Source organism: Girardinichthys multiradiatus, chromosome Y (genome assembly GCF_021462225.1).
Source record: "Girardinichthys multiradiatus isolate DD_20200921_A chromosome Y, DD_fGirMul_XY1, whole genome shotgun sequence".
NCBI classification, from domain to species: domain Eukaryota; kingdom Metazoa; phylum Chordata; class Actinopteri; order Cyprinodontiformes; family Goodeidae; genus Girardinichthys; species Girardinichthys multiradiatus.
Window position 1 is genome coordinate 20009030 of NC_061818.1, and position 26145 is coordinate 20035174.

Below are 26145 nucleotides of genomic sequence, written 5' to 3' on the forward strand. Positions count from 1 at the left end.
ACACAAGTAAAAAATGTTTGAATCATGAATCAAAACTTGAGTTCTGGTCTAATAAATAAAGATATATGCATACAGACATAAAAAATAAATGCTAATAACATATGACGGATTGAAATTGTAATTAATAGTTTAGACATTTAATTATTAAAATATTTATCACATAAATAATTAAAATAGGCATATAGTTCTAAATCTATTTATTTCTTTGTCTATCACATGCGTTTAGCACTTGCTACGTCAGAGGTCGCTGTGAGTATTTATCGTCCATCAAAAGAAACATCAGTCCGCCATCTTTGTTGTGTGGAAATACGTCAAAAGATGACGGACTGTTTTTCTTTGCTCTGATTGGCGGAAGGATGTCTCGTGAAAGGTCGCGTATATTTGGCGCTCTTCGTTCACTAGCGGACTGGCGCGTTTTTGAAGCGGTAGGAAAAATGTCGAGAAAACTGAAATACTGAAGTGAGGACCTGGGCGCTTCGTTCAGATACCTTCTTCCGAACTGGAAAATGCTCGGAGGAGCTTCAGGAGCTGCGCACAGCCGGGCTGCCGGGAGACTTAGTTAGCTTGTTGTTTTACGGTGAAACCTGCTGACAACGAACAGCCATCTGCTTCAAACCATGAACGACACAGTTATTCTTTATTTACAAACATAGTAGTGAATAAGAAGCAGTCAGACAACAGGCCTTAAATACGCAGTAAGTTACGGGAGCAACATTTTGGTGAGTGTTTTCCTTAGCCTTCTGCTGTTGATGTATCAATCCGCCAATCAGTTAGGACTAGAAAAGTCTGGGCGCCATATTAACTATTTATTTACTGTTGTAAATACATACATTTACCATGTAATTTGCATTGCCTAGTATTAATACTGTCTGACTGTACTTTAGAATATTTAAGTGTGATTTATTTATGAAACATTATCCAAACATTTTAATATAATCCGTTACCAATGTCAGGATGTGGAATGGTGTAATGAAAATAAATGTAGTAAAACACGCTTGTCACTGAAAACTTCAGGATTTATTGCACTTCTTAAAATACCAGAGAAATAAATGTATTTTGCAAACCTACAATGAATGGCACAGGTTTAGATGGATATCTATTTATTGTGTGTTAGCCATATAAATCCAAATGTTTCTTTTAGGTTTTTTTAATGATGGCTGGTGTTGTGGCCTTGGCTTCTGTCATTGAGGACTTTAACACTCAGGTAGGAACCATAGTTATTATATGTCTATATAACTGTCATAGTTGGACGTCTTAACCATGTTTTGATTTACAGTTCTTATACAGAAGATTTAATTGTTTTTATGGGACCATTTTACATTAATTTTAGTTTTGTTTGTAACTACTGCAGACACGAAGGATTTTTCTTTTTTGAACTAATTTTCCAGTAAATTTAAACGTGTGGTTCCCAAAGTTTTCAGATTTCTGCCCATAAAAATAACTGTAAAAGACTTGATCTTGGCTGTCGGTTAAAAATGGGAAATTAATAGTTATTGTTTTAATGTATCTCTTGTAACATAGCATGAATATGGTTTTAAGATTTTATTTTTTCATTTTTCTTTCTTCTCTAGAAGATTTCAGGGCCCTACACTTGTTGATTCACAACCCCAGCCTTCAACGTCCAGCTGTTTAATCTGAAACATTATGTTAGTTAGTAAGTAGTTAGTTAAGTTTTACAATAATTTCAAAACCCTTCAGACTTTCAAAAGAAGTGGATTTGGAACTTTATCATTAGGCCTCTTCTAATAAATGTAAAATATTAAAAAAAAAAGTTTACATGTGTTGAACAATCACAACTTTTACTACTCTAAGGCATTTAAATTGTCCCTATAACATGTCTTCGACCTGCCAGAAGCAGGAAGCACCAGTAGATATCCTGGAAACAGAGACCATTTTATTAAATCTTTTTACTTCAGATTCATGTGTCTCAATTAAATCGCTTATTTTAGTTTGTCTTCCAGCTTTTTATCTATTGGGTTTATTATAAAAGACCAACACAAAGACACACATAATGGGGGCAACCATGCATGTTCAGTAATATAATATACACAAGATTGGACCCGCTTTTTGCTTCAGAGCCTCCTTTACTGTTTTTGCCATAGATTTCAACTGGAGACATTCCTCTGAGATTTTGGTCTACAAGTACATTTAAAAAATTAAAAAGATATTTTAAACAGAAATGTCAGATTTCTGAAAACTGTGTTCATTTCTATACACTCAATACTTGGTTGGGGCTCCTTTTGCATGAATTACTGCACCAATGCGGCGTAGCATGGAGGGGATTTAAACGAAGCTCTAGTTGATAAGGGACCCGAAATGTGGCAAGAAAACATCTTCCACACCATTATACTACCACCACCAGCCTAAACCATTGATGGATCCGTTGTTTCTTGGTGTTTACATTTAATTCTGACCCTACCATCTGAATACTGAAATCTAAACCCATTTGACCCCTCATTGATGCCTTATTTGAACTTCAACATGTTGTTCTTCCCATATCTAGATCCCTAAATGCCTTGAGCTGTTAACATAAAAACAATTCCCTTTTTATGTTAATGAACAACTGGAACAAGTGTAATATATGAAGGAGGATGCAAGACTTTATATATTAATTGTTTATAAATTGTCCCATTTGTGTTTCCACTTTTAACAGCCTTGCAAAAAATCTCGCAAAGATGGTGGCAGCCCTGTTGTCAAGAGGATCACAAATTATTTCTCTCCTGTTCCCAAACCCGCGGAGAAACCCCTTTCTCTTCCTCGCTCCAGTAACATCATGGACTACTTTAGCCGAAAGGCTCCATCTTCTAAAGAAAAGTCAAGTCCGCCGCAAGACCTCAAAGAAAACTGTCAAAAATCTCAGTCTGAAGAAAAACACTCCAACACAGAAGTGGGGAAAAAGCTGTCTGACAAACGGGGCAGAAAGGCCAGCAGAGCAGCGAGGAAACTTTTGCCGACTGAAGCAGTTGGTTCCACCAATGACCCGAGCTGCCTGATTGTTGAAGAAACACAAGAAAGCAAAGACTCTACGGTAGAGGGCAGCAATGGGTCCCTGGGCAGCAACACGGCAGCTTTGATGTCGAAGCTTAGTGTAGAGACATGTGAATATGGAATATCTGGAATCTGTAAAACTGTCAGTGATGAGCAGAAAGATGGAAATTCACCTCAAGAAAGTAAGCCTAAATGTGAAAATAGTGACAATTTAAATCCAAAGCTGAACACTACTGCATTATCTCCAAATGTGCAAGCAAAGCAGGTTAAAAAGGCTAGAAAAGCAACAAAGAGCCATCAAAAAGAGACAAAGCATCCAGAGCCGGAGGAGAAGGAAGCGGAGCGGTCACCTTGTGATGTTAGTATGGACGTCAGCTTGGATGAGACCTCTCTGTTAAACAGCAGCACCGTAACCATCTCCTTTGAGGATTTTGTGCGGAGTCAAAACAAGACTGAGGAGGACATTGAAGACGACAAAGATGATGGTAAAAACTTAGAAAAGGCAGATGAATTAAACGATGAGCCGCTGGACATCCCTAAAGCTGAAGACAGTGTGGGTCCATTCCAAGTCTCACCACGAACTCTCACCATTCAGGCCGAGGTGCACGCCGTTTTACCCAAACAGAACACCGTCAAAGCTGTCGGGAAGGTGGCTTCAATCTTCACCAGGAAAAAAGGTGCTACTAGCCCTGCAGGGTCCGCTGCTTCTCCTCCAACAGACGACTCACGTCAGCTTCCTTCTAGTTCTTCAACCGTCAAACGGAGGTCCAACGTGGTTCTTGAAGAGGAGGATCTGGAGCTGGCTGTGATTGAGAGTGAATCGACTCCAAAGTGCGGTGTAGCAGAGAGGAAGCAGTTCATGGCTGCCTTCAAGCAGCCCAGTTTGGATGGGTCCAAGGCTAAACCGGTTAAAAGCCAAAGCAAACAGAAGCAAGCTGAGGAGAAGACTGTGGAGGCTGCAGACAAAGCTGATGAGGATGTTTCAGTTCCTTCTGCGGAGCAAGGCTCTCAGGACAGCAAAGCATCCAAGGGGAAAAGTGTGAAAAGGGGAAGAAACAAAGCTAAAGCTAAACAGGAGGCAGTGAACACATCACCTGCTGCTTCAACTGTGAAAGAAACAGAGGTTACAGCCGTTGCAGACGAAGATAAGAAAGAAGAGACTCCTATCACCTCAACTCCTACAGTCCCAGCTCTGAGGAGGTCCAGGCGTGAAACTGTGGTTAGAAAGTCACCTGAAAACACCCCAACTACTCCTGTGAGTAAAACCAGGAGACAGAAAGAGTCAAAGGAGGCTCGAATTGCCACTTCACCTCAGGTCAGCCCTGCAAAGATGTCTACGCCGAAGACACAAAGGTCCAGACATGGTGTCTTTGTAGTAGAGATGGTGTGCCCGCCAGATGCTAGTGAAAGTCCAATCAGGTAACGCATTATTTAATATATTTCAGTGTATAGATGTGTAATATCTAAAGCAGCTGACACATATCTTCTATTTTTTTTTATTATCCTCTAAAGAATAAGATTAAGCAGAGTTAATAAAAAGACTGAAAGTGGAAACGACGCATCCGCTTCCTTAAACAATAAAGTGAGTGATATTTTACTCAGAAATGTAACAATTTCATGGTTTTTGTGATACTGACTTCTAATACATGAACTGTGATTTCCTTTTAAGATACCTAATGAGTCCAAGAAAAGACAGCAGGCAAAGAAATTAGTGGAGAAAGCTAAAATGATTCAGCAAAGCAAGAAAACCACAGAGAAGGAAACGCTAAGGCAGTCATCACGAAGGAAGACCTCCACCAAGAACCGCTACTGTGAAGATGAGGTAAAGCTTTATGGTTAATATTATAAACTGCACCTGCAGATAATGTAGTCAGTAGTTGTTGGGGATTATTTATGAGCAAGTTTGAGTACTGCTGGGAGATTTTTTTCAGGATAACTCAGACTCCAGTGTTTGTTCTTTGACCTGATAAGGTTGGTGTTTGTTTTCACCTTTTTTAAAGTTTCCTTTCAGTGTTTTTGAGAAACCGTGAAGGACGCAAGTCTTTTTACAAGTCCTGTTTGTGATGATGATCCTGATAATCATTGACCAACTTTTTTTTATTCTACTGTCTTTCTCGTTACACCATGTCCCCAACCCCCCTTCTGAGTTTTACCATCTCAGCCACTGAGGATTTCCATCAGGTGTGGACATTAAGGGCAGTTAGTCAGTCCAACAAGCTAAAAATATTGTCGTTAGGTCTGGATCTAAATTAATAGTTATGTTTTATATTTGTACTTAAAAAAAAATCTCTAAAAAGAAAAAAGAAACTGTCTGGCATTGTGTGGAACTTTGACATGAAAAACATGTGGGGATCCTGAAAGTAACCTTATTTTTCTGATCTTTTACCAAGCAGTGCACAGCGTTGACTTAGCTGTATAAGATCAAGAGTTTCCCTCTTGTTAGTGGTTGTTTAAGACTTCATTCAGTGGTGTGTTTTCCAGGATTCTGTTATCTGTATGGAGGACCTAACCGCTACTCCTCAGAGCGCACCGGAAAAGACTAAAACCCAGAAGACCTTACGTAGTCTGAATGAAGTTCTTGGCAAAGCTACACCACCTGGCAAAGACCCCAAAACTGTCCCAGGTTGGTTTCTACACTCTGTTGTTCACTATTTACCTACTTATTTAGTAACCCAGTGTGTTTCTGTGCATCAGGCTCCAAAGCGGCCTCGTTGGGCCAAGAAAAGTCTGCTCGGAAGGTGTCGGCAGTGATTTCCATCTTCGATGACAGCAGTCGTGAAGGATCTGAAAACTCTCAGGATGACGAGCAGTTCAAAGCACGAAGAGAGTTCCTAAAGAGCGGTCTCCCCGAGTCTTTTAGGAAACAGATCGCAAGGACTGCTGCCACCAAGGAGGCCTACTCTGCCTCCTCTTCCTCCTTTCAGCCGGTCTCACACACAACACAACCGCCAAATGGTGGGATTCTCACTCAAAGCTCTTCACAATATACAGGTCCTTCTCAAAATATTAGCATATTGTGATAAAGTTCATTATTTTCCATAATGTCATGATGACAATTTAACATTCATATATTTTAGATTCATTGCACACTAACTGAAATATTTCAGGTCTTTTATTGTCTTAATACGGATGATTTTGGCATACAGCTCATGAAAACCCAAAATTCCTATCTCACAAAATTAGCATATCATTAAAAGGGTCTCTAAACGAGCTATGAACCTAATCATCTGAATCAACCAGTTAACTCTAAACACCTGCAAAAGATTCCTGAGGCCTTTAAAACTCCCAGCCTGGTTCATCACTCAAAACCCCAATCATGGGTAAGACTGCCGACCTGACTGCTGTCCAGAAGGCCACTATTGACACCCTCAAGCAAGAGGGTAAGACACAGAAAGACATTTTTGAACGAATAGGCTGTTCCCAGAGTGCTGTATCAAGGCACCTCAGTGGGAAGTCTGTGGGAAGGAAAAAGTGTGGCAGAAAACGCTGCACAACGAGAAGAGGTGACCGGACTCTGAGGAAGATTGTGGAGAAGGTCCGATTCCAGACCTTGGGGGACCTGCGGAAGCAGTGGACTGAGTCTGGAGTAGAAACATCCAGAGCCACCGTGCACAGGCGTGTGCAGGAAATGGGCTACAGGTGCCGCATTCCCCAGGTCAAGCCACTTTTGAACCAGAAACAGCGGCAGAAGTGCCTGACCTGGGCTACAGAGAAGCAGCACTGGACTGTTGCTCAGTGGTCCAAAGTACTTTTTTCGGATGAAAGCAAATTCTGCATGTCATTCGGAAATCAAGGTGCCAGAGTCTGGAGGAAGACTGATGAGAAGGAAATGCCAGAAGTCCAGTGTCAAGTACCCACAGTCAGTGATGGTCTGGGGTGCCGTGTCAGCTGCTGGTGTTGGTCCACTGTGTTTTATCAAGGGCAGGATCAATGCAGCTAGCTATCAGGAGATTTTGGAGCACTTCATGCTTCCATCTGCTGAAAAGCTTTATGGAGATGAAGATTTCATTGTTCAGCACGACCTGGCACCTGCTCACAGTGCCAAAACCACTGGTAAATGGTTTACTGACCATGGTATCACTGTGCTTAATTGTCCTGCCAACTCTCCTGACCTGAACCCCATAGAGAATCTGTGGGATATTGTGAAGAGAACGTTGAGAGACTCAAGACCCAACACTCTGGATGAGCTAAAGGCCGCTATCGAAGCATCCTGGGCCTCCATAAGACCTCAGCAGTGCCACAGGCTGATTGCCTCCATGCCACGCCGCATTGAAGCAGTCATTTCTGCCAAAGGATTCCCGACCAAGTATTGAGTGCATAACTGTACATGATTATTTGAAGGTTGACGTTTTTGGTATTAAAAACACTTTTCTTTTATTGGTCGGATGAAATATGCTAATTTTGTGAGATAGGAATTTTGGGTTTTCATGAGCTGTATGCCAAAATCATCCGTATTAAGACAATAAAAGACCTGAAATATTTCAGTTAGTGTGCAATGAATCTAAAATATATGAATGTTAAATTTTCATCATTACATTATGGAAAATAATGAACTTTATCACAGTATGCTAATATTTTGAGAAGGACCTGTATTCCTACAGCGGTAGAATATTAGAGAAAGCTTGTCTTTCTGTGTGTTGGCAGATTGTTCTCTTTGGAGTCTGCCATGGCCTGAATCTTCATTGTTGGGTCATTTAAAGAACCTTTGGAGCCACACACCGACCCCACTTCCACCCGTTAGCGGGTCTCTGTGTGTAAAGACAGAACCAGCCTGTAGAAATTCTTATGAAACGGTACAGTGATGTAACTCTTTCTGAGCTTATTCTCATTTTTCCATTTATAATCTTTGAGGTTGTTTTTTTTTTAATCATGGGGGTAACATCAGAGTTTCTATTTAGGGGTCAGTCTGGACATCTGGAATCTCTGAAAGTGATCGACAGCTTCTGATGAAGGAGTTCTGCTCCAAAAACCCCCACTTCCCGGTCGAGATGGTTTTCGCTCGCCTCCAGAAAAGATGCGCTGACCATCAGCAGCAGCTCACAGTTTCAGGTCAGTCCTTACGATAACTGTTACATGCCTGTTTTAGTGCAGAAGCTGAAGCCAGCGATACTCAAACTTTTCAAGACAGGAAGAAGAAGAAAAAATAGGTTAAGGTTAATTTTGTTTCCAGAAAAGAACATTTTTGTAATTTACCTTTTTTTTTTATTTTTTATGTCAAAGTGTAAACTAGCTTGTATCATTTTGTCCTTTGGATTGTTAATTCAAAGTAGAAACTGCAATTAATTGTAACAATAAAATTAAAATTAACTGCTCCTTCAGCTTTTATTTGTTGAAAATTAGAATAAAATATTGAATATTTTTAAGACTCCTAATGCAGAACTATTAATTTCCTTTATTAGTCGGCTGCTGATTTCACTTTACCACAGTTTGGTAGCTCAGCCAAGAGCTATTGGGGGGGGGTGTAGGCTTACATGAGGAGTGATGTTTCAGCTCTCAATGTGTTCACAACATTTATATGCAAGCAAACGTAAACCCGTGCAGAGGTGCATGCACTGTTGTCTCTGATTTAAAAAGAAACACCTTCTCACATCAGGAAACATGTTTCTCTGTTGAGAAAATAAACCTTTCTTGCACTAGTTGTCAGAAATCACCAGACAAGGGCAGTGGACTATAAAGAAGTCCTGCTTGCAAAAATATTATAAATATTTGGGCGAATCTCGCAGAGCCTCCCCTAGGGAGCGCCCCACACTTTGAGAGCTACTTGCCTTAAGCTCACTAGCTGCAGTGAACTGCAAAATATCCAGTTTTTAGTGTATTTAAAGATTATTCTGTTTTTAAAACCTTATTTTAAAAACATTATTCAGGCTATAAATCATTTTTTAAGCTTCAAAAGGTTTCATACATGTTTTTTTAATTTATATTCAGATTGGTCACCTAGCTATGAGGTATTCTTTCTGAACGTCTTCAAAAGATTATGACCTGATTACAAGCATTATACCAGTGATCTTAACTTTTTTTCTTATTTTGTCAAATTATTAGAGCCAGTAGCTGTGACCAAAGAAGACTCCTGCGTTCCACTGCTGGATGAAACTGTTAGAGGGAAGAGAAAGAGGAAGGAGGATGAGAAGGAGACTACTGTGAAGGTAGCTAAGAAGCAAAAGTCCAACCATTCAGAGGAGAACATCTCCACAACTGACCAGGAATCTCCTAGAAGGGGAGGCCGCACCAGACAAGCTCAGAGATCCAGAATAAAGGAGGAGGAAGATGAGATGAAGGAGAAAACTAAGCCTAAATTGAAGTCCGCTCTCATCTCCTCAGAAGAGGATTCTGTGGTTGTAGTGGACAACCTCACTTTGGAAGCGGACTCTAGTAGGAAAGGTACGTTCTGCTATTTTCTGCCATTTTAAGCAAGTATTTTCAGTGCAAAAAAAGAACAGTAAGGTATTTAAAAACCTTAGTGTAATTTTAATTGTGTAACATTGTTTTATTTAGTGGAAAATTAGTAATTTCCTAAGCTGTCTGTAGCAAAGTCTTTCTGTCTGTACATTGGTGTTGTAACTTTATTTAAAAAATAAAGCCAACAGAAAAGACTTGCAAACTAAGTTAGATTAACAGCTGAATGACTAAATCTTTTTTTTATATATATATTACTCTGATATTGTGTGATAACTATGTTGAGTTAAGCGCCAGAAAACAGCTTGTTTTCTGCTGCCACCATGTGGCATAAAACATATTTCACATATTTGTCCTCAGATCTGCATGTTTTATATGTTTTCCTGCTTTAACGCATCTGAATCAAAGTGAACGTTTCATTAACGAGCCTCTGCAGAAATTGATGACATGGATTGAGGTACTTCGGTTGTTTCAGTCAGCTGAGTTGGAGCAGAATTGCATCTAAAACAGCAGGACATTAGTCCTTCAGGACCCTTGTTGAACGCCAGTGGTTATTCCTTGAAACTGACTGTAGTTTTTCCTCAGAATCAGTGAAGGAAGAGTTGCTATGGACTGATAAATACCAGCCGCAGCACTCTGGTGACATTGTAGACAACAGTCCTGGAGTGAAGAGGCTTTACAGGTGAGGATTTTAACCAGCAGCTCCTGCATTTACAATGTACTCTCTCACAGTTAGTCATATTGTGTATCACAAAATCATGTTGACCTGTTTGACATTTATCATATTACAACCTTCAGCATTCTAGTAATTCGTGGCAATTTTATGTAAGAACAGCACAAAGTTGTGATATATGGTTTTTTACATTTTTAAGGAATACAATTATGAAAGTGAGAACACATCTTTTGTGTCTGCCAGTTTTGCACATCTAGAGACAAAAATGTTTGGTTGTTCATCTTTGTTAAAGCGCAGTTAAATTGGATAGAAGGTGTCTGCAGAAATAAAATTTCAGATTTTGCCACAGATTCCCATTTAGATTTAGGTCTACCCCATTGTAACACATGAATATTCTTTGATATAAACCATCTCTGCAGCTCTGGTTGCATGTTTAGGGTTGTTCTGCTGGAAGGAGAAACTCCGCCCCAGACTCTTTGTTTTTTTTGGGGGGGGGGGGGGGGGGGGGGGGGTTTGTAGTCTCTAACAGGTTTTCTCCTCATCAGCTTTTACAAGGTTCGTGCTCCCTGCCCTGGAACAGTATCCCCACAGCATGATGGTGCTACCGCCATGTTTCACAGTGGGGATGGTGTGCTCAGGGTAACTTGCTGTGTTAGTTTTCTGCCAAAGTCTTTTTCTTGTAGGTCCAAATTATCTGACCAAGATTTCTGCAGCTCCTCCAGAGTTACCATGGACCTCTTGTCTGCTTCCCTGATTAATGTCCTCCTTGCTCAGCCTGTTTTTTGCAGTTTTTCCTTTTGCTCTCCATTTTTGGATGATGGATTGAACAGTGCTCTGATATACAGATGCTTCTCAAAATATTAGCATATTGTGATAAAGTTCATTATTTTCCATAATGTAATGATGAAAATTTAACATTCATATATTTTAGATTCATTGCACACTAACTGAAATATTTCAGGTCTTTTATTGTCTTAATACGGATGATTTTGGCATACAGCTCATGAAAACCCAAAATTCCTATCTCACAAAATTAGCATATCATTAAAAATGTCTCTAAATGAGCTATGAACCTAATCATCTGAATCAACGAGTTAACTCTAAACACCTGCAAAAGATTCCTGAGGCCTTTAAAACTCCCAGCCTGGTTCATCACTCAAAACCCCAATCATGGGTGTTAGGTATTATTTAGTCAACTCAGAGGTAAGAACGATACAGTCAGAGTTACTTGTGACAAGGGTAGCCCACTTTGCAGTGAAACTACAAAGTTTTGACACCCTATCTCTTTATTTATATACACAGTTCAACAGACAGTTCAGACAGGGTGTATGTGTGTGAGACGGAAAGGAGGCTGGTTCACACAGAGATAACAATGATCTCACACACACAGGGAGGAAGGCATAGTGCAGGTGCCTTGCAACCCAAGGTTTTTACATGAGTGATAACAAGTTTTTGCACCCATCCAACAGTCCCTCCTTTTATCACAAGTAAAAACATTTAATATAAAAACGAGTAAGAAAAATACTTTGTATGAGCGAAAACCCACGGACGGTAAACAGATTATATTTTGTGGGAAATACTCATACGGCCCCGCCGCCCTCGGCGACCATTAAAAGTTAAATGTTGATTAATACTTGAAATCATAAAAATAAAAGAATGATACTTGAAATCATAAAAATAAAAGAATAATACTTGAAATCATAAAAACAAAAGAATAATACTTGAAATCATAAAAATAAAAGAATAATACTTGAAATCATAAAAATAAAAGAATAATACTTGAAATCATAAAAATAAAAGAATAATACTTAATGAAAACAGTGAAACATAATAAAGGAATTTAAAAATCTGCCCTGTTTATGTCATCATTGTACTTTTTCTCATTTCACTTAAGCAACAACTTCTTTCGATTTTCTGCTGTAAGGTCATTTTATGAAATACAATGTATGAGTACACTCAGGCTTTTGATGTGATTTATTTACAACATGTCATCATAATCGTCCCCTTCATTTTCGTGCATTTCTACCTGGTTCAGTGTTGCATATGCCACCATGAACAATACCAGAAATTCTGTAGGAATGGATGTGCGTCATGTTCTTCCGTCAGTGTTCTGAGATGGGTCCCGTCTGATGTCCATCTCTTCTGGTTCGGTATCACCTCCTGTGGATCCTGCTTTAGATAGAGAAAGAGTCCTGCTACCAGAATTAAGCTCAGGCTTATCAGTCCTGTCCACATGTTACAGAGAGCCATTTTATAATTGGGCGCAGATCAGCTGTTTTCTTCACCGGTTTGAGACGCTGGGCCATCTTTGAACCCGGACTTCCTCTGCTACCCCGTCGGTTGATCTGGCTCCTGTAACGGCAAAACTGGCTTACAGTGGCTTTTATGGATCCAGGAAGGCCTCTCTGCTATTTTCAGAGCTGTGGGCGTTGTCAGGAGTATTTGAAACGGCCCTTTCCACCAAGGAGTGCTCCAATCCTTCCGGTGGAGTGTCTTAATCAGGACCAGGTCTCCAGGCCTCATTCTGTGGGATAGGAGCAGAGATTATCGGCAGACCACTGGACATTTGTTCTTCTTTTGTCTGCAACATTTTATTCATCCACTCAGCTAATGAAGGTTCCTGTTGTGCTTTCTCTATTTCATTCATGTCAGAGGGCAGAGAAAACGGTCTGCCATGTACTATTTCTTTGAGAATACAAATTCACATCAGCAACTTGGTGTCATGTGATCTCAGGCTCAGAATATAGTGGGTGGAGCCATACAATGATGTACAGTAGGTGGCAAATGGAGTAAGACCAGTTTGATTTGGAGTTATTCTCATCCATAATTAACCAGGGATAGGCATTCGGGCCATGGCCTCCCTGTTTCTTCCATTGTTTTTCTTAATCTTTAACTGAAACCCTAATGCTCTAGAACTTAGTTCTATTAATTTATTTACAAAATGAGTTCCATTATCTGACCTTATAGTCTGTGGGATACCATATGTGGGGAAGAAATGTGTCACTAGGTTCATCTATTGCAACAAGGCAATATTTCTTCCCCCGTGTTTGCAACAAATTTTGCATGATCTGCAAAAATGATTTGCATAGTCAGAAATATTTATAGTGTAGCATTAATGCTTTACCAGATGTGACATATTCCCCCCTTGACACGTGGGTCTTCCCAATGTGTCACTGTAGCCGCTGTGTTGTATAACTTTTTTGGGAGGATTGGTTTATCTTCTATCTGATTGATGTCATCTTTTCTCTGTGCTCCTCTCTTTAGCCAGGCCTTTATTTCTGTCTTGGTTGCTGACTGTTGGGCGTCTTTCAGCACGTCTGTGTCTATAAATAGCAGATCTGACATTTTCTCTTTAATAGGTTGAAATGAGTTAGTTCTGTCCCTGATGATGTTTTAAAACCTCTATTTTGCCAAATCTTAGCATGGTGATGTATTGATCCGAAAACGTATTGGCTGTCTGTGTATATAGTAAGTATTTGTCCCTCATGTAATTCACATGCTCTTACTACAGCATATAATTCTGCTGTTTGGGCTGAGCATGTATTGGGTAGAGATTTAGCTTCTATTATCCTATCGATGGTTGTTATTGCATAACCAACTCTATTCTTTCCATATTCATCTTTAGATGATGAGCCATCTACAAACACAACACATGAATCTGGTATAAAGGTTTGAGAAATGTCTTGTCTGGGTTTGGTGTCTTCTTCAACTTTTGCTTTATAAGAATGTGGTTTTCCATCTTCTGCAGTAGGTATTAGAGTACTTGGATTTAAAGGGCACATCTTTTTAGAGTTGTGTTTGGCTGTGATAATAATAGCGATGTCAGTGTGATATGTCTTGCATGTAGCGTCAGGTGCTTCTCTTAATATTCCTGACTTCAACATATCTTGTATTATTGGCTTAGTATCTTCTTCAGCTTCTGGCTTTAAGGGGTATTGACGGACTAATGGCCTTTTTTCAGATATTAGTTTAACCTTGTATGGTGGGAACCCCTTTATAAGTCCTACATCAGTTGATGATTGGGACCACAGTTCAGGTGGGACAGCAGCTAGGGCAGGATGCATGTTGCTCTCAGCTAAGTCCTGTATTTGTCCCTCTGCCTCATCTAAATGTGTCCTTGGATGGACTTTGACTGTCCACGCCAGAATGAGCTTCCAGATTCCTGTATTAGGATCTACCTTTGACAGTGTCAGTGCTGTTCCTGCAGAGGTTTAAAGCCTCTGTTTTTCCAAATTCTTATTATTCTTTTTTATCATATATTATAAAGTAAGTCCTTATTACATTTAAAAATGAGATCACTATTTTTGGTAATTGCTATTATTATAAATAATGCTTGGTTTAGTTCTTATTAAAAATAAAAATAAAAACTCACTCACTGATGAACACAAAAAATGAAGGGCATATTATATTTTATAATCTTAGTTTGTTTTACCCTGTTTTATAGATACAACATACAGTTTCAGTCAGCTTTGTATTTAGTTCAAGTAACTAAAGTTTGTTTCAATTAACTCAAGTTTTCTCTATTTCAGTCCAGTCCAGTAATTCTGTTAAGGTTCATTTCATCTTATGTTAAGTTCGAGTGTAATTCAATCATTTTGAACCTGACTGGAAAAAGTCTAAATGTCTGTTAAAATCTTTTTGTTTTACCATAGAGAACTGACCTAATATTATGATGGTAATGTTGAGGACTCTAATTTTTACATAACATGAATCAAACATTTATTTCACAAAAACAGAAAGTCAAACACAGACATTTGGCCACATGAAAGTTTAAATAACCTGTTTGTACAAGAATTGTGAAAAATTGAAGACAGATCTATGAACTTTCCTATGGTTATCAGTATTTTCAATACAGGTAGAACCTTTGCCATCTTTATATGATTTTTCGAAAAAGATTCTGGAAACCTTATTAAGATATAAGTTTGGCAAAGATAATCAGAACATCAGACCTTTATTAGCGCTTTTAAGGTCCCTCAAAGATGCATTACAATGAAATCAGTCATTCCCATTCACACACATTCACACACTACTTACTTATTTTTCTGTCAGAGTAATTTTTATTTGCAAAAATTTGAACATAATTTGACTTCTATTATTCTTAAAATGCACATTGTTTCCTCATAACCCCTTTTGTTTCCACTAGGTCTGTTTTGAACGCTTCAATTCTTTTTTTTTATTCACCAAGAATCAATAAGGTGGTCTTAGTGGGTCCACCTTAAAGGTGTTATCTGTTGGGTGTCATGTTATCATTGTCAGGTCAGTGAGGTTCATAAGTCAGTCAGAACCTTGGTCATTTGTTCTGTGCTCATAATGTTTCATAGATCCAGCCTATGATTAGTCAGCAAAACTTCCACCTATAGGAGAAAAAATGATTGTTAATGAATGAGCTGCATTTCCTAGGAACACTGTCTTCCTCCTGGATGAGCATCACCTGTTGAAAAACTTTCATCATTGTTTGTTTCACATATTCAATCAGATCTTTATATTATACCAGTAGGTGAAGTTGTTAGTATCTCATGTAGACTGACATATACTGTTGCATTTGGAGAGGATCTCAGATTAAATAAACTTAGTTAGAGCTTCAATTCAGGTTCATTTTGTGTCTGCAGACTTTAGCCAATTTTTCTTTTCTTTCTTTTTTTTTTATACATAAAGAGCAAGATTCAAAACATTTTCAAAAGGCAGATTGTGGCAGAATGTAGACAAAACTGCTTATTGATTGACAAAATAACATTCAAGCACACAATCACCATATTAAAAGGCTCTACTTCTAGAGAATCACTAAACTTTTGGGGTCCGGTTTTGGCCCGCGGACCTTGAGTTTGACACATGCAGGGTAGAGTTACCATTTTTTTTTTTTTTTTTTTAGACCTTTCAGCAGAGACAGACTTCTGCTGTTTGCAGAAGTTTTATCTTTGTTTTCAGGCAGCTGTATCTCTTTGTCAAGGTCGTTTCACAGAGCTGAAATTTAACTTCTCTCAAAGAGGAAAAATCAAGAATGCAAACAATCTGAGCCAAATATGGAATTATTTCCCTGTAAAATGAATCTTTTGCATTTTATCATGATATTGTTAGTAGTATAACACCATAGAATGATTTTTAAAGCACCTGTTTCTCACTAATGCTTGCCTACAAAATCTTTTACTCTCAGATTACGTCTTTAACAACTCTAGTCATTGTTCACTGGGTTGTCCAGTTGGACAGTTTCCATGTTGTCCACATTGTCACCTCCTCTTTTAACTTCTTTTACCACATCCTCTAAAACCATCTCTTAGTCTTTATAATTTGGGGCTACCTTGGTATTCTAAACTGGGATGGGTGGCAGTCCGCCCCCCTTTATTTGTTTTCAGTTAAGCTGAAAGTTTTTTCCTGTGCTTTTCTTAAGGCCTCAGTATTATGGCTATGTCAGTTAAAAGCTGCTCTTATTGTTGTTCTTTTAATTAAACTTTTTGTTTTAATCTGTTTATCAACTGTGTGCACTCAGGGACTGAAAAGTCCCCTTTGAAATTATAATCTGGCAAGGTTTTTTATTGTCTCTTGAATCTTTTGAATGCATAATCTCCAGTTTAAGATCCCCGTGTAGTTTTAGGATTTCAGTGATAATTAAGTTACCTGAAAATCCGTATTTTTATGCCATCGTGTACATATTTCTGTTAAATCAGAGCTTTTTCTCTGTTCTTTCCCCATTGTTCTTTGTTATTTTTCTCTTTTTAGTTTTCATTATTGCTAATTTTAGATCCCCTTGTAATTTTAAGACATCCTTTGTATCTAATTTGCCCAAAAACCCATGTTTTTTATTTTTTATTCCATCTATGACAGATCATACCTGCTCCTTTTACATAGTTCTCCATAAACTTTACCTCCCCTTCTAAGTCAATTAGTTTACTTTGTTTCTTCCCCATTATGTTTTATGTTAGTTTAATTATAGTATAAATGTCCCAGATAAAAGGTCACTGGCATGAGACTTTAAGGAGAGGACATTAACACGCCCTTCTACTGCGACTAATTCGCAGCGGTGTTAATTTTCTGGAATGAAATCCGACCTGAATCTCCAAAGTCACCAGTACGTAGTTTTAATCTGGGCAAAAGAAAACACAGGACTAGCAGAATCCTGCTATGATTCTATTAAAATGCTTAGTCCTCCATATACACACAACACAGTCACACAGTTAGTTTCAGGTACCTTGTAATTTTTCTAAGTTAACTTGGTGTTATTTTATGAGCTCAATTTACTCCGTTTTTTTTACTTTTATAGCGCTTATTCTATTCCCTCGCAGGGGAATAACCCTTAGTCGTTTTATTTGGCCCCCTTCTTGGCGGGGCCCTACCTTAATTTGTCACTATTCCTTTCACGGTGGAATAAAACCATCCCAATGCAGCGTCCTTACCGGCGACGCACTACCAACGACTTTTAAGTACTTTTCTTCTTTTATTTATATAGCGCTTACTCTATTCCCTCACAGGGGAATAATCCTCAGTCGTTTTCTTTAATCCCCTTCACGGCGGGATTGTACCAAATTTGTCACTATTCCTTTCACGGTGGAATAAAACCATTCGAATGCAGCGTCCTTACCGGCGACGCACTACCAACGACTGTTAAGTACTTTTCCTATGAACTGTATTTTAAAACTGTCTCACCTCGGAGTTGACTTCTTGGTGACTCTTTGGACCCTGTGAGAGTCACCCCGCGCCGAGGAAGGCGATAACCCACTGGCCAGGTGTGAATTCACACACACCGGGACTTTCAGCCACTCCGGCTAAAGGAGGCTGTGCAGCGGTGCTTCGCTCGACGTCAGGCTTCCCCCACAGATCCCAGAGTCACTGTTAAAGCAAAGAGAAATAAGGTTATTGAATTAATCCGGCTTCGAAGGACCAATAAATGTTAGGTATTATTTAGTCAACTCAGAGGTAAGAACGATACAGTCAGAGTTACTTGTGACAAGGGTAGCCCACTTTGCAGTGAAACTACAAAGTTTTGACACCCTATCTCTTTATTTATATACACAGTTCAACAGACAGTTCAGACAGGGTGTATGTGTGTGAGACGGAAAGGAGGCTGGTTCACACAGAGATAACAATGATCTCACACACACAGGGAGGAAGGCATAGTGCAGGTGCCTTGCAACCCAAGGTTTTTACATGAGTGATAACAAGTTTTTGCACCCATCCAACAATGGGTAAGACTGCCGACCTGACTGCTGTCCAGAAGGCCACTATTGACACCCTCAAGCAAGAGGGTAAGACACAGAAAGACATTTCTGAACGAATAGGCTGTTCCCAGAGTGCTGTATCAAGGCACCTCAGTGGGAAGTCTGTGGGAAGGAAAAAGTGTGGCAGAAAACGCTGCACAACGAGAAGAGGTGACCGGACCCCGAGGAAGATTGTGGAGAAGGGCCGATTCCAGACCTTGGGGGACCTGCGGAAGCAGTGGACTGAGTCTGGAGTAGAAACATCCAGAGCCACCGTGCACAGGCGTGTGCAGGAAATGGGCTACAGGTGCCGCATTCCCCAGACCTGGGCTACAGAGAAGCAGCACTGGACTGTTGCTCAGTGGTCCAAAGTACTTTTTTCGGATGAAAGCAAATTCTGCATGTCATTCGGAAATCAAGGTGCCAGAGTCTGGAGGAAGACTGGGGAGAAGGAAATGCCAAAATGCCAGAAGTCCAGTGTCAAGTACCCACAGTCAGTGATGGTCTGGGTGCCTTGTCAGCTGCTGGTGTTGGTCCACTGTGTTTTATCAAGGGCAGGGTCAATGCAGCTAGCTATCAGGAGATTTTGGAGCACTTTATGCTTCCATCTGCTGAAAAGCTTTATGGAGATGAAGATTTCATTTTTCAGCACGACCTGGCACCTGCTCACAGTGCCAAAACCACTGGTAAATGGTTTACTGACCATGGTATCACTGTGCTCAATTGGCCTGCCAACTCTCCTGACCTGAACCCCATAGAGAATCTGTGGGATATTGTGAAGAGAACGTTGAGAGACTCAAGACCCAACACTCTGGATGAGCTAAAGGCCGCTATCGAAGCATCCTGGGCCTCCATAAGACCTCAGCAGTGCCACAGGCTGATTGCCTCCATGCCACGCCGCATTGAAGCAGTCATTTCTGCAAAAGGATTCCCGACCAAGTATTGAGTGCATAACTGTACATGATTATTTGAAGGTTGACGTTTTTTGTATTAAAAACACTTTTCTTTTATTGGTCGGATGAAATATGCTAATTTTGTGAGATAGGAATTTTAGGTTTTCATGAGCTGTATGCCAAAATCATCCGTATTAAGACAATAAAAGACCTGAAATATTTCAGTTAGTGTGCAATGAATCTAAAATATATGAATATTAAATTTTCATCATTACATTATGAAAAATAATGAACTTTATCACAATATGCTAATGTTTTGAGAAGGACCTGTATTTGTGTTGGTCTTCATGATGCTAAAGTTCTCTAGCAAACCTCTCAGGCCTTCAAAGAACAGCTGATTTTATACTGAGATTCTTTTCACACTAATGTAGTATTTATTAATTATGTGACTGCTGAAGACAGTTTTTAGAGTAGTAATATATTTTGTAGTTGTATGTTAAGGGGGTAAAAATACCTTTGCAAGGCACTTAATGCCTGCTTTTTAAAGTAATTTGTTGCTTTTTTCCTTAGTTGGCTGAAAGATTGGAAGCTTCGTGCCGACAGAGACGAGAGAAAAAATCAGAAGGATAAGAAACAAGAAGAGGACAGCAATGGTGAGAGATTTTGTTTCTATTAATTGCTTCCTCTGTTGGTTTGCTGCACGATTCTTTTTAATGCATGAGTTTTTTGTGTGTGTTCAGATTCAGAATGGGACTGTGGAGAGGAGGACTACCAAGATGCTGAGGACACTTTATGTAACACGATGCTCATCACCGGACCCACTGGGGTTGGAAAAACTGCTGCAGTTTATGCTTGTGCTCAAGAGCTTGGCTTTAAGGTACAACTTCACCACATACAAAAAATAGAAGCATATGCCTGTCAACATTTACTTCCTCATTTATTCTCATTTATTCTTTCAAGGTGTTTGAGGTGAATGCTTCATCTCAGCGAAGCGGTCGTCTTATTCTGTCCCAGCTGAAGGAGGCAACTCAGTCCCACCAGGTGGACAGTCAGGGGGTCAACGCCCACAAACCCACCTACTTTAACAGCTACGGACTGACCAGCAGCACCAGCTCTGCCAGGCCTGGATCTTCTCCAAGTATGGACGATACTGTCAACCAATAACACTCCATCTGATAGCTATGCATTTCATGATTCCATGCAGTATAGAAGTAAAGTTTGTCTTCTTCATCTTTTAGGAAAAGTTAACTCTCCTCACAGGCTGGTTTCTTCTCCCAGGAAGCATCCTCAGTCACCAAGAAGGTCTAAAAAAGGAGACCTGGCTCCTACATCTTTAGCCAAGTTCTTTAAAATGGGGCAACCAGCCAACAAAGAGGCAGACAACAAAAAACAGACAGGTAATACCAGTCATTTCTTCACTTTTTATATAGATAAATATATGGTAAAAGTATATATGCCCCTTGAAGTTTTTCCTTAATTTGTCACATTACAACCACATGCTTTAATGATCCATCTTTTTGTAGCTCCTTCCAAGAAAGCCATGAAAGCCGGTGAGAAATCCGCAGCAACCAGCACCCCTAAAGAGAAACGCAGCGAGAATCAGAGCAAGAAGACGGCCACATCGCTCATCCTCTTTGAAGAAGTGGATGTTATTTTTGATGATGACTCAGGATTTCTTGCTGCTATCAAGACATTCATGAGCACTACCAAGAGGCCAGTCATCCTGACCACCAGTGGTTAGTATGAGCAGACCATTAATGGGCAAGTCTTAGTTGGTTTCATGTGTGTTGATAATAATTGTCCTTGCACCATCTTACTGTTTTTCAGATCCAGCTTTCAGCATCTTGTTTGATGGAAACTTTGAAGAGATTCATTTTAAAAAGCCTTCAGTAGTAAGTGGAGAATTTTGAGCCGTGTTGACAACATCTGCTGGAATGAGCGGATCCGCAAAGCTAATCGGACTGTCCTGGATCTGGTCCACAGGTAAATGTTTGCAGCTACCTGCAGCTCCTTTGTTTGGCTGAGGACATGAGGACACGTCCCTCAGATGTCAGCTCTCTGGTCAAACTTAACGGCTGTGACATCCGGCAGAGCTTATTACAGCTTCAGTTCTGGGCTCGGGGTGCAGGAGGGCGCCTCTCATCAAGGCCATTGATGCAAACTGGTCAAAATGGTAAGGAGATGAGTTAAATACCAAAGCTGTCTATATATAGATCTATATTTAATTTGATGTGATTACATTAGTTTAAAAATGTTCTCTGCTTGCCCAGAAACTGAACTGAAACCAGAGACTAAAGAAGCGGCCGATAACTCTGTGACCGTCCCATCCTGCCACTCTGACAGCAAGCTGGGCCTGCTGAATATAGAGCCTGACGGAGACATCTGGGAGCTGCTGAGGGTAAACTGTCAAATTTCTTTCGAAAACGTTTGTATGAACTTGTTTAATCAGGTACAGAACATGAAGCTGTTAAATTTATCCTACTCATAGTCTCTAGTTTGGCATTTCCAGTAATAATTTTAGTTTTAGCAATTAAACAAAGCTTAAGAGAAATACACACACATGAAATTAATGTAAAAAATAACAGTAGAATATAACACGACATACAAAGAAGAAAAGTACTGACCAGTACAGGTTATGTAAATATATCTACATCAGTGTGCACACGTTTCTCTTTTAAAGCTAAGAACCTTAAATCAGTCATTGTTTTTATTATCGGTGGCAAACTATTTCACATCTGTGATAATTTAAATGAAAACATGAAGGCTGCGTTTTGCATCTGATGCTTTATATTAAAATTAATTGTAGTTGAGTTTATCTATGTTGTGCCGATTCACAACGAATGTCATCTTAAGGCACTTTACAAAACAAATCATCTGATATACACAGAAGTATATAGTTAATCATACAGAGTCAATTACTTTTATATATTCTAATTCAGTCCTAGTTATTTAAAAAATGCAGTCACGTTCACTTTATTATTAAAAGTAATAAAAAGTTTTTCTATCTAAGGAAACCCAGCAGATTGTATCGGGTCACTGACCTGCAGGATTCACTCCTCCTGGATGAGCACGTAGCAACAAAGCTAACGATTGCCTTTAGCGTTGCAGCAATCCCTCATATTGGGCTGCTGAGCATTGATGTAGTGACCTATTCACTACATCTGTTCACCTCCAGCTGAACCTGACAGAACCTGGCTCAGGGTGAGCGGACCTGAGTCGCCTGCCAACTTGGGGTTTGAGAGTTCTTCTCAGTATGACTCCTGCTGTAGTTGGTTGTAAAATATTTTTGACTAACTACCCCAGGAACAATGAGCCATTTACATTTTTTAGGTTTTTGTGAAGAAAGGTCCGTAAAAATTTGGGAAATATACTTATTGATTTTACGATAATGCCACTTCTCTGGCTTTTGGTCTAAAATCTTCCCAGAACATTGTTGGCTTTATAACTGAGTGCTTCGATTAGCTTCAAATTGAAACTGAGAATCGAAAATAACATCAAAATATTTGTATTCCTCTCCTGGTTAGATTTCACTGTGATTAACATTTATTACTGACTTTCCCTCTGAATCGTATTTATACCCCAGTGTAACTGGGCGTAATGGATTATTAATTACAAGTTTCTAGAACATTGAAGTCATAGAAACTCTAAAGGTGCCAATGTTTTTGAGACTATTTTGTAAACATCAATTATTTCTGAACATGGATTTTTCTTCCCCATTGATTGATTGTTTTTTTATTTGTTCAGTTTAAGATTATTCTACTTTATTAAAAGCTGAAGTTATTTAATGGCTTTTTGCATGTTCTTACTAAGCGTATCACTACATGTGGTGGGTTGGTGGTGTGTAATGAAGTAGGAACTTGATTTAGGACAAGAGAATATTCATTTGTAATGTTTAATGTTGGGTGTTTAGTTTCAACAGAGCCAAAGTTTGATGGAGACGACTGTTTACTGGGAGCTTCTTGAAGACGGCAGGCGGCGAGGAGTTGATCTGCTCTATTCAAACATTGAGAACCTCTTACCTCTACCTCTGACGCAGCTATCTACCTCTGAGCTCTCTAAACCCAAGCGATGTCTTTCTATATCACAAGACCTTCGATCTATGAGTTCAAAACGGCGGCTACCGTCTGCGTCTCTGCAGTCGGAAACGGTGCATCCTGGTGTCGGCTCGTTGCACGCTGCAGAGTCAGCTGAGTTCTCAGACAGTTGCAGCCCAGTCAAGGTGTCCAGCAGAATGAAGAAGAATAAAAAACGGCGCCATCTGCCCACCAGGAATGGGTTGCACTCTGATTTTGACTCAGAAGATGGGTTTCCATCTCTCTGCAAGATGCAGAAGGATCCTCAAACAGAAGAATTCAAAGAGAGAGTTGTTTCTGAGAGGGTGAACAGGAAGCCGCTGACTACGGAGGAGCGAATGAAAAGTGTTCCAGTCTCACAGTGTCTTCAATCCATAGGTGACTTCTGGGACAACATGTCCCATGTGGATTCCTCCCTTCTTTTTTACCCTGATGGGCTTAACAGTTACAGAAGATCGTCGGTTAGCGCCGTCATCAAAGATGGGATGACTGATGAGTCAAGAATCGAGACCGGAAGAGGAAGCTGGTCCACAGGAAGCCGAGTCCTAGAGATCCAGGCTGCTGTGGAGGCGATGAGCTTTCACAAGTGTCGAGCTTCAGTGACCGATGCCTGGGATAAAATGCAGCGGCTGGATGGAGATCTGAGGAACGAGGCTACAGAGGAGCTCACTCTTCCTCTGGCTACTCATCGAGAAGATTACAGCTTCACTCAAGACGGACTCAGTCACCCACAGTGAGTCTCTACGCCATCTTGGCCTCTGAAACCCAGATAACATAATATTGTTACTGAAAAGCAGTGTTCTGTTTTCCAGGTTAGCCCAGCAGAGGAAGGAAGTGATGGAGAGGCTGTTTTTTAAAGTTTTTGGCACTCTTGGCAACAGACAGGCAGCTGCTCTGGATTACTTGCCTGCCATGCGCACCATCTGCAGATCAGAGCAGCTGAAGGAGCGGGGAAAAGTGAAGAGAAGGTAGGTGTTCAAAAATAGCCACCACCGGTGGTTTTTGGTCTGAGTTGTTGACAGGATGTGGAGTTCACACCTTGTAGAGAAGACTAGTCAATAAATATGTGTTTAAAGTTCAAATAATATGTTTATATGAAAATAACCTTTTGTATCTGTCTCATGTCCCCTTCCTCCAGGTTCCTGCACTATCTTGATGCGATCCACATGGGTCTTGAGAAGAGTATGCTACAGTTTCTTGCTGAAGACTTCCCCTAATTGACTTTGATTTTGTCATGATTACACATGGGTCACAAATAAAAAGATCTAGGAGTCTCAATCTCTGGTTCTCAGAAGGTAGAAGTAACATGAGTTGCGGCATCTGATGGACCTCAGCCTGAGATCGGTTGCTCTTGTGTGCACAAAAGGGACTGTCTGCACTTATTTTACCAACATTTAAATACATAAAATCCCTGAAACAAAGAGCACACAATTAAATAACCTCACATTTGACATCTTTTGGTGCTTTGAGACCTTTATATGAAATTCATCTGGAAAGTTGGGGATTTTGTACAGTAGTGTTTTGTAGCTTCATTTATTAATATTTTAAATTGTTTTTTAACTCTTTTTTTTTTTTAACAAATGGAACATGCAGCTCAGTTAAAAGGTGTGAGGTATTTTTTATAATTGTAAGAAATAAACCTGTAAAATACAAACTGCTATATTTGTAAAGGCTGTGTGTAAATTATCACTAATGATCTTGGTTCTTGCTGTTTTTATTATAGACAAGCAGCTTTTAACAGGAATCTTAGTCAGCTCTGGGTGTCACATTCATCGTTATTTTTTCCAGCCTTAAATATGTATAAACATTTTTATCTGTTTTTTTTGTTTGTTGTGAACAAATAAAGGCTTTACCCAACTGAGAAAAGTGTTGGTGTCTTTGCCAGATAGAAACCGGTTATGCAGTCTTGCAACAGTGGTCACACCCTTTTTGCCGTTTCCCATTTTGTCATGCAACAGAAAAACAAAGTGGTGACTAAATATCCTATGCGTAAATTTGTATTGAGGTCTCCGAATCAATACCGGTCCAGGGTTATGTCTCGGAACAGTCTTGTGCATCTAAAGAGTCACGATTCTGCCCATTTTTCTTTGGGAAGTATCTCAAACTTGTCAGATTGTATGAAGAATTTGTGAGCTTAAAGTTTATCTACAGAGTCTTAATTATATTTAGGTCTTTAACTGGATTAATCCAACACCTGACCATGCCTTGAACTAAATCAGTGGTTCTCAGTGCTAAATACCTTCTCACTGAATTAAGTTTTCCATGAATCAATATACCGTCAAGACATTTTAAAGCGGCAATACGACAAGGGTTGATCTTTTTCCATTCATTGATACGGTGGAAAAATACTCTTATCCAATAGTACCCCATGTTTCAAGTTCCAAGTTGGACAAACAGGAACCAAGAACCCCACCCTCTAAAAAAGGAATTTCATGAGCAAGACAGGCTTCTCAGGTACTAAAGATATCATGGCTGCCATGTGCCAACAACGGCGAAAGCTGTGACTAAACATTTTAGCTCTTGTATCACTTGTAGCTTGGTGTGTCGTTAAACCTTTTCAACACATAAATGTCCAACTTTTATTTATGAAAATATTGTTCCAGTGTTGTTTTCTGATCTAACCCTAAACGTCAGCAGCTTTTTTCCTGTGTGGTATGTTGACTTTCATGATGCAGTTTTCTTCGCCAATATTATCTGAGAAACCCTAAAGATCTTCACAGAATCTTTGCACTAAAATTAAATTACACACTGGGGGACTTTTGAAGGCCATTTTATGTAGGGGTAAGTGGGCAGAAATAAAAAAATGCACACCGCACTTTTCAGATTTTCTTTTGTAAAATGATTTAAGTGCTGCTTCATGTTGGTCTGTCACATAAAATCCCAGTAAAATACATTGAAGCTCGTGAATGTAATGTGAATACTTTTACAAGGCATTA

General features: G+C 39.6%; 1 protein-coding gene across 1 annotated transcript; it reads left to right on the forward strand.

Annotated features, from left to right (window-relative positions):
• The first annotated feature begins 355 nt into the window (after window positions 1-355).
• Window positions 356-25070, forward strand: LOC124864263 (ATPase family AAA domain-containing protein 5-like). The gene is made up of 22 exons (XM_047358969.1): window positions 356-719; window positions 1142-1204; window positions 2654-4407; window positions 4501-4570; window positions 4658-4810; window positions 5470-5611; window positions 5683-5943; window positions 7633-7781; window positions 7887-8037; window positions 9028-9366; window positions 9967-10063; window positions 19707-19789; window positions 19877-20013; window positions 20097-20274; window positions 20375-20533; window positions 20660-20872; window positions 20964-21028; window positions 21120-21309; window positions 21407-21534; window positions 23047-23942; window positions 24022-24177; window positions 24348-25070. Exons 2-22 carry the CDS (start codon window positions 1151-1153, stop codon window positions 24424-24426), a joined length of 5454 nt encoding a protein of 1817 aa, XP_047214925.1. The 5' UTR covers window positions 356-719; window positions 1142-1150; the 3' UTR covers window positions 24427-25070.
• The last annotated feature ends 1075 nt before the right edge of the window (window positions 25071-26145 follow it).

Excerpts from the sequence above, each read along its gene's own strand:
- LOC124864263 (XM_047358969.1), top strand. The coding sequence starts at position 1,151 with ATGATGGCTGGTGTTGTGGCCTTGGCTTCTGTCATTGAGGACTTTAAC. Across the intron at positions 4,571-4,657 it reads CCGCTTCCTTAAACAATAAA|ATACCTAATGAGTCCAAGAA; the intron begins GTGAGTGATATT and ends TTTCCTTTTAAG. Across the intron at positions 5,612-5,682 it reads AGACCCCAAAACTGTCCCAG|GCTCCAAAGCGGCCTCGTTG; the intron begins GTTGGTTTCTAC and ends TCTGTGCATCAG.